The sequence below is a fragment of the Gekko japonicus genome, unplaced genomic scaffold (assembly GCF_001447785.1).
Source record: "Gekko japonicus isolate JY-2015 unplaced genomic scaffold, Gekko_japonicus_V1.1 scaffold114, whole genome shotgun sequence".
NCBI classification, from domain to species: Eukaryota; Metazoa; Chordata; class Lepidosauria; order Squamata; family Gekkonidae; genus Gekko; species Gekko japonicus.
Window position 1 is genome coordinate 1,305,646 of NW_015173125.1, and position 7,664 is coordinate 1,313,309.

General features: G+C 43.0%; 1 protein-coding gene across 1 annotated transcript in view; it reads right to left on the reverse strand.

Moving 5' to 3' along the window:
• Window positions 1–7,664, reverse strand: part of ADGRG6 (adhesion G protein-coupled receptor G6) — a 132,687-nt gene that overhangs the window by 60,912 nt on the left and 64,111 nt on the right. Inside the window, exons 9-10 of the mRNA XM_015421988.1 lie at window positions 5,714–5,828; window positions 1,623–1,684 (exon numbers count right to left, since the gene is read on the reverse strand). Of these exons, the coding sequence (XP_015277474.1) occupies window positions 1,623–1,684; window positions 5,714–5,828 (177 nt within the window). The remainder of the gene's footprint in view (window positions 1–1,622; window positions 1,685–5,713; window positions 5,829–7,664) is intronic.

The following is a 7,664-nucleotide window of genomic DNA, read 5'->3' on the forward strand; positions in this document are numbered from 1 at the left end:
CATTCCACACCTCAAACTCACCCCCCTCCCCGCAAGGCAGTTGGAATGTCAGTTGCATATGGAACCTTCAAGGTCTTTTGCATATGGAAGCTGATTGGACTTCACTGCATTCCACACCTCAAACTCACCCCCCTCCCCGCAAGGCAGTTGGAATGTCAGTTGCATATGGAACCTTCAAGGTCTTTTGCATATGGAAGCTGATTGGACTTCACTGCATTCCACACCTCAAACTCACCCCCCTCCCCGCAAGGCAGTTGGAATGTCAGTTGCATATGGAACCTTCAAGGTCTTTTGCATATGGAAGCTGATTGGACTTCACTGCATTCCACACCTCAAACTCACCCCCCTCCCCGCAAGGCAGTTGGAATGTCAGTTGCATATGGAACCTTCAAGGTCTTTTGCATATGGAAGCTGATTGGACTTCACTGCATTCCACACCTCAAACTCACCCCCCTCCCCGCAAGGCAGTTGGAATGTCAGTTGCATATGGAACCTTCAAGGTCTTTTGCATATGGAAGCTGATTGGACTTCACTGCATTCCACACCTCAAACTCACCCCCCTCCCCGCAAGGCAGTTGGAATGTCAGTTGCATATGGAACCTTCAAGGTCTTTTGCATATGGAAGCTGATTGGACTTCACTGCATTCCACACCTCAAACTCACCCCCCTCCCCGCAAGGCAGTTGGAATGTCAGTTGCATATGGAACCTTCAAGGTCTTTTGCATATGGAAGCTGATTGGACTTCACTGCATTCCACACCTCAAACTCACCCCCCTCCCCGCAAGGCAGTTGGAATGTCAGTTGCATATGGAACCTTCAAGGTCTTTTGCATATGGAAGCTGATTGGACTTCACTGCATTCCACACCTCAAACTCACCCCCCTCCTTCACAACGGGCTTTACTGCTAGTTTATAGATAAATGAAAATTTGTGGTACTGAAAAGGGGTATAGATTTGGTATTGATCCTGATCTAGCTTGTAAATTAGAGCAACTTTAGTTTGCTTAACTGACTAGCAATATTAATGTATTATTTGCTTATTCACAACATTTATATCCCACCTTTCTATCCATAATGGCATCCATAATCGAGATAGCTTACAAATTAAAACAAAACAAGAACAGTAAAAACTAAAAAGAAAAAGATTTCTTCTCTTTTCTCTGGCAGGGAGGGTGGGGTAAAAATCAAATAAATTAAATGAATGAATGAATGAATGAAAATCTTTAGATTCTGAAATCAATGGACAAGCACTACTACCTGGATCCTAGATGGTAGTCTTAGACTCTTGCAGTGTGGTGACAGTGTGGTATGGTGTCAGACTAGGATCTGGGAGACCCTGGTGTGAATCCCCTCTCTAGCATGGAATCTTGCTTGGTCACACTCTCTCAGCCTAACCTACCTCACAGGGTTGTTGTGAGGATAAAACAGAAGCGAGGAGAACTATGTAAGTTGCTCTGAGTCCCTACTGGGGAGAAAGGTGGGGTATAACTGAAGTTAATTATTTAAAAGTATCACACTTTTCAGGAGAGTACCAAAGGAAGCATGAGAAATCAGCAATAAACGTGTCACCTTTTGTTTAAACAAACAAAATTTTTATCGTGCAACATTTACTAAAAAAACTTGCCTGTGCAGTTTCTAAGGTCAGGAGGTCCCCAGAATGATGTGTAATTTTGCTGATCTAGAAAACTATAAAGAACAATAGAATAGGCTTTTTAATTTCACCACATTGTTCAGACAGCACAATTTCTTATTACTCCTAAATAAAATCACTATTCTCCACAATTCAAAACCTAGTTGGAAACAATGCTCCCTCTAAGCAGTGGAGTCTTGTGAGCAAAAATTCTACTTTGTGAGCATTCAACTTGTGAGTGAGTTGGCTACTGCATAAATTAGTTTGCTCTAGAGCCATCCTTCCTGAGCTAAGACAAAAATGTGTGAATTGGAAGCTAAAAAATTGTGAGCTAGCTCACACTAACTCAGCTTAGAGGGAACACTGGTTGGAATGCCTTCTCAACTCCTGTAACACTATCCCAGTGGCACTCCATTGGTTCCATTCCCTTCACACACTACGGCTTTGTGCATAGCTCACCCAGCTGAACAAGGCTTCATGCATTTGTCTTTGAGTTATCATAAATACATGCATTTGTCTTTAAGATTCTTTTAGTTATTCTAGCATAAGGAATTCTTCACTCAATTTCTCTGTTTCTGCAGCACTTACTGGCAGAAACCTGACAAGAAACTCCAAATTAGAACATCCTGCTGCATCTATAGTGTGCTAACAGTGCAATCCTAAGCAGCAGGTCTACTCAGAATTCTATCTATCTATCTATCTATCTATCTATCTATCTATCTATCTATCTATCTATCTATCTATTTCGACTTTTAGCCCACCCTCCCCTGTGCTGAAAGGTTCATGGTGGGCAACAAGTTAAAAACAATAATACAATTAATTATTAAAAACAAATTAGTATGATGATAGCCAAAGATAAGATTAGATGGTGATTTAGGCAGTTTTTAACTGAGTGAGATTGTACCATCTGAGTGTTTGTGAAGCTGGTACACAGGGTGGCGGGAAGGGGGACTGGGGGAGGCCAAATTAGATGGAAACTTCTCTGCTTCAAATGTATGCCTGGTGGAACATTTCTGTTTTACAGGCCCTGTGGAATACAATCAGATTCTGCAGGGCCCAGATCTCATCTGCAAGGGCATTCCACCAGGCTGTGGCTCTGGCCTGGGTCAAGACAGGATGAATCCTTTTTAGCCTGGGGATCACCAGGAGGTTGCTATTCACAGTGCACAATGTTCTCTGGGGGGCATACCACGAGAGACGGTCCTGAAGATATGTTGGTCCTAGATCATGTAGGGCTTTGAAGGTTAAAACCAAAACCCTGAATTTGATCCAGTATTCAACTTGGAGCCAGTGCAGCTGTCAGAGTACCGGTTGTATATGGGCTCTAGATGGAGTGCTTGTGAGTAGGGCCCAACATAGAGAACAATGGAGAGGATGGGGTCAACCTGTTTGGGGCCCCATAGAATTGGACTCCCTGGTCCAATGTTCTTGAAACGTGGTGGGTATTTTGGGGAGAGGCTCTAGAAGCTACCCTGTGAGTTTAGAGCCTCTCCCTCAAACCCCCTCCCCTCCAGCCCCCAGAATATACCCTATGTTTTTGCCATTGACTTCAATGGCCCATAGGATATAATGGGGCTGAAATTGACATTTGGCTGGCCAAAAGACTCTGGAATTGACTCCTACTGCCGAAATTGACATGCAGGAGTCTTTCTGCCAGCCAAAATTGATTTTGCCCAATTCGGCAGAATCTGAATTGGGCCGATTTCTTTTTTTTTTTGTGCACACTCCTACTTGTGAGCATATGCACTGCTGCATTCGGGACTACTTGAAGTTTCCAGGAAACCCTGTGCAGAATGAGTTACAGTAGTCTAGTCTGGAGGTCACCATTGCATGGATCACTGTGGCTAAGTTGGGGTGTGATAGAAAGTGAACCAGCTGGCAAACCTGGCACAGATGGAAAAATGCCAGTCTGGCAACATTTGTGATCTTTCAATGGAGGCATCCAGAATAACTCCTAAGCTCTTCACAAGTGGCCTTGGTGTTAGCGACTCACCATCAAGAGCTAGAAGTTGGCATCCCAACCTGGGTTCCCCCCGGCTCAGCCACAGGACCTCCGTTTTTGACGGATTTAGTTTCAGATGACTCTGCTTCAACCAACTAACTGCAGCCTCTAGACCCCTGGCCAGACTGCCTGGAGGCCACCCGCCGTCCATCAACAGGTACAGCTGGGTGCCATCAGCATACTGATGACATCCCAGCCCAAAGCTTCATATCAGCTGGGTGAGAAGGTGCATATAGATATTAAATGACATTGGGGAGAGGATTGCCCCCTGGGGAACACCGCATACCAAAGGGTGTCATGCTGAACCTTCTCCCCAAGTGCCACCCTCTGTTTCCGACCATGGAGAAATGAGACAAACCATTTCAAGGCTGTTCCACAAATCCCCGTGTTGGCAAGGTGATAGGTCATTAGTCATAACTGACTGTGTCACATGCTGCTATAAGATTGAGCAAAAACAGCAGCGCTGACCTGCATCAATCCAGATGTCTCCAGAGATCATCTGTGAGAGTGACCAGTGCTGTCTCCATCCCATAGCCATGGCAAAAGCCAGAATAGAAGGGATCAAGGACCGAGGTGTCATCCAAGGATGTCTGAAGCTGTTCAGCTGTCGCTCTATCAATTGCTTTGCCCAGAAACAAGAGATTCAAAATTGGGCGGCAGTTGAATGGCTCAGTAGGATCCAGAGGTAGTTTCTTTAAGAGCAGCCTCATCACTGCTTTCTTTAAAGTCTCCAGGAAGATCCCTGAACTCAGGGATAGATTTATAATATTCAGCAGGGGAATCTGTATTCCATCACCCCTGGCTTTCACCAGCCATGATGGAGGTGAAAGCTAGGTGGTGGGCTTAACAGCACCCAGAATTCTGTTGCCTTCGTCTTGAAAGAGTTGGATGAATTGATTCATTTCTAACTCCAAAGATGGCGAAGGGACCTCCAGTTCCTGTACTGTATCAACATTGGCAGACAGGTCCTAGCAGAGCAACAAGATTTTATCTGCAGAATAGCTTCCAAAAGCCTCACAGCTAATTTCTGAATTTCTAATTTTTGGGGTTCCCTCTGAAAGCAAAGTTAGTGATCTAATTACTCAAAAATAATTGAGCTGGGCGAGAGCTGGCAGGCACAATGAAGGCCACGTAAAAGTGCTTCATTGTGGCTTTCGCTGCCATCTCATATGATTTTACAAACATTCAATAATATGTTCTTGTAGCTTTGTCACGCGTCCATTGCCAAACTCGCTGTAGTTGTCTAAGTTCCCATTTCATCCTTTGAAGCTCCAAGGTATACCAAGAAGCTAATTTGGTGTGGGAGCGAAGAGAGCGTCGGGGGTGGTGGTGATTTTATCAATGTCTTCAGAAAGAAGGCTATGTCAGTTTTCTACCACCACATCTAATGAGTTGCCAGGAGGCATTGGATCCTGCAGAGTGTTCTGGAAACCAATTGGATCCACCAGTCTCAATGGGTGAGCGTAAATCAGCTTGCTGCCTGAGCAGGGGGAAGCTGGGACACTCAGAGCAACCTTCAAGTTAAAGTGGTCCCACCATGGCACTGCATCAATGACATCCAGGTAAACATACCCCCCCCCCCCCCAAAGATGAAGTCCAGCATAGGACCTGCCTGATGCATAGGGTCAGATACAACTTGGGAGAGTCCCAGTGCTGCCATGAAAGACACTAGGTCCATAACCTGTGAGGATGTCTACTACTGAAGTCTCTTCAATGGGGCTTTGTCCCAGGAAAGTCCCAGGAGCACACTGAAGCAATACTTTGTATTTTCAAAAGAGACTAAACTATATTTTATGGGCAAGATTCATTGTCCCATTTCCTGTCATTTTTCTTTAATGGTAAAAAGCAGCTGTGGGGTCCCAAAATTGGATCAGTCCTGGGATGCTGGGATTCCCTGAAATTGTTCCCTTTACCATAATCTGTTGGCCATGGTAGGACATATCTATCCCCACCACAAGATAGGCACTGTAAAGCAGGAGCAATCCTTCCCCCTCCCAGTACCTCAGTCCCCAATTCCCTCACAACTTCTTCTCAGTGTTAATATTTGTTTAACTTAACCATCTTATGACCTTTGAACTCCTACCATGTTCTGGATGCAATCTGGGTAGAGCTGCCATGACATAGTATAAAGTTGGTCACTGTTGGTCGGGTTTCTGGCCAGAAGTAATTTTCAGGAGCTTTCCCTGCCATGCATTTTTCTACAATATCAAACAATCCAAATAAATAAGGGAAAAAATAAGCATTGTTTAATCAGTATCATCTGAAACACATTCTCTATACTAAACCACTTTTGCCAGCATATTGCTGCTTCTATCAGTAAAGGTGAACTGATACTTAAATGGAAAGGTATCACTGGAGTATGTTAGCTCTATATTTTGCCATTAGAAAGAAAAACCATATTACTTACTTTCTTTGTTTATAACCTGCCTTTCTCACTGAGACTTAATGTGGATTACAAAATATAGAAAACAAGTCAAATGCACAGCATAAGACATGCAATAAAGAATGCTATAGGATTACAGAACTGGAAAACAATGCAAACAAAATCTAAAGCCGGGGTGCAATAAATATGTACCCATTAGATCTAGCACAAATTATTGTTTCTATTCATTTAATGTTTTAAATGAATACATAAGGTAATAATACATAAGGTAAAATATATAAATTAGAAACAAATATTAAAATAAAACAAGTTACTTTGTTCAAAGGTTTATTGAAGAATGTAACACTCTTTAAAGCTTACATTTTTATTTTTATCTTTTTTGTAATTAGTGTATTGGTTTGAATGTTTAACTGTTCTTATTACCTTTATGTACATTTTTATTGTTATATTTGGTTTATTGTTTTAATTCTACCAATAAAATGTTAATGACAAACAAATATATATATATGCACAAATTAAAATAATTGCTCAGATAAAAACCATGCAATTTCAAAGCACAGTCAAATCTGTCTAAACAGTTTGCTTATAAATTATATAATTTATAGAGAAGGTTAATCCTACGACATTTGTATTATGGCAAAACTAACCCTAAAATTGATTTGGAAGAGAAAACCTCCCTTAGTGTATGTCAAAATAATGTGTGATCTAACATGTGGGGAGGCATAAGAATAAATATTCAGGTGGCGACCTTGGCTTCCTTATAGGAGTGGTTAGGGATGGGCACGAACTGGGGAAATGTAGTTCAGTTTGTTGTTTGTGGCACACATGGTTCGTGAACCACAGACCATCATGAACTTTTTGGTGTTAGATGAACTGGTTCAATTTGTGTAGTTCATGATGCAGTAGAATCCACCCCCCCCATGTGCTAGAGACACCAAACTCACAGGGGATCTCTGGCTGACTCTCCTCTACCTGCCCTCCAAGTTTGGTGATGATTGGATTTACAGGGTCCAAGTTACATCCCCTCCAAAGAAGGTGCCCCCAGGAATGTGCTTTCTGCGGAAATTAGTTGCCAGTTGAGGTGGTTCAAGAGCATACAGAATGGATCCTGTGTATGCTAGAGACTCCAAACACAGAGTGGATCTCCGGTTCACTATTCTCTACCTGATCTCCAAGTTTGGTGAGGATATGATTTGTCGGGTCCGAGTTATTACCTACCTACCAAAGAAGTCCCCCATCCTCCATTGATTCCATTGTTTCTAATGGACTAAGGTCAAACCAGAGAATCTGGTCATTGAGGACATGACATCCTGTACCGTGCTCTTCTGCTCTACCAAATTCACAATCATGGTGTAGGTGGAGTTCCAGTGGGTGGTTAAGTCCAGGATGAGCTGGTGTTCAGGCTCATCTCCCTGCCTCTCATGCCGCAGACAGGCAGACTAGATGCTCTGTGAGAAGTGGGTGGCCATGCGCCAACAAGTCTCCATCAAGGCCTGCACCCCAAGTGCTCCCCAGCCCCAGAGCATCTTTCACCACCAGGTGGAGGATGTGTGCCAGGCCCATATCCTATATATGATGCCCATATCCTATATATATATACACACATATATATATACATACATACATACATATATATATATATATATATATA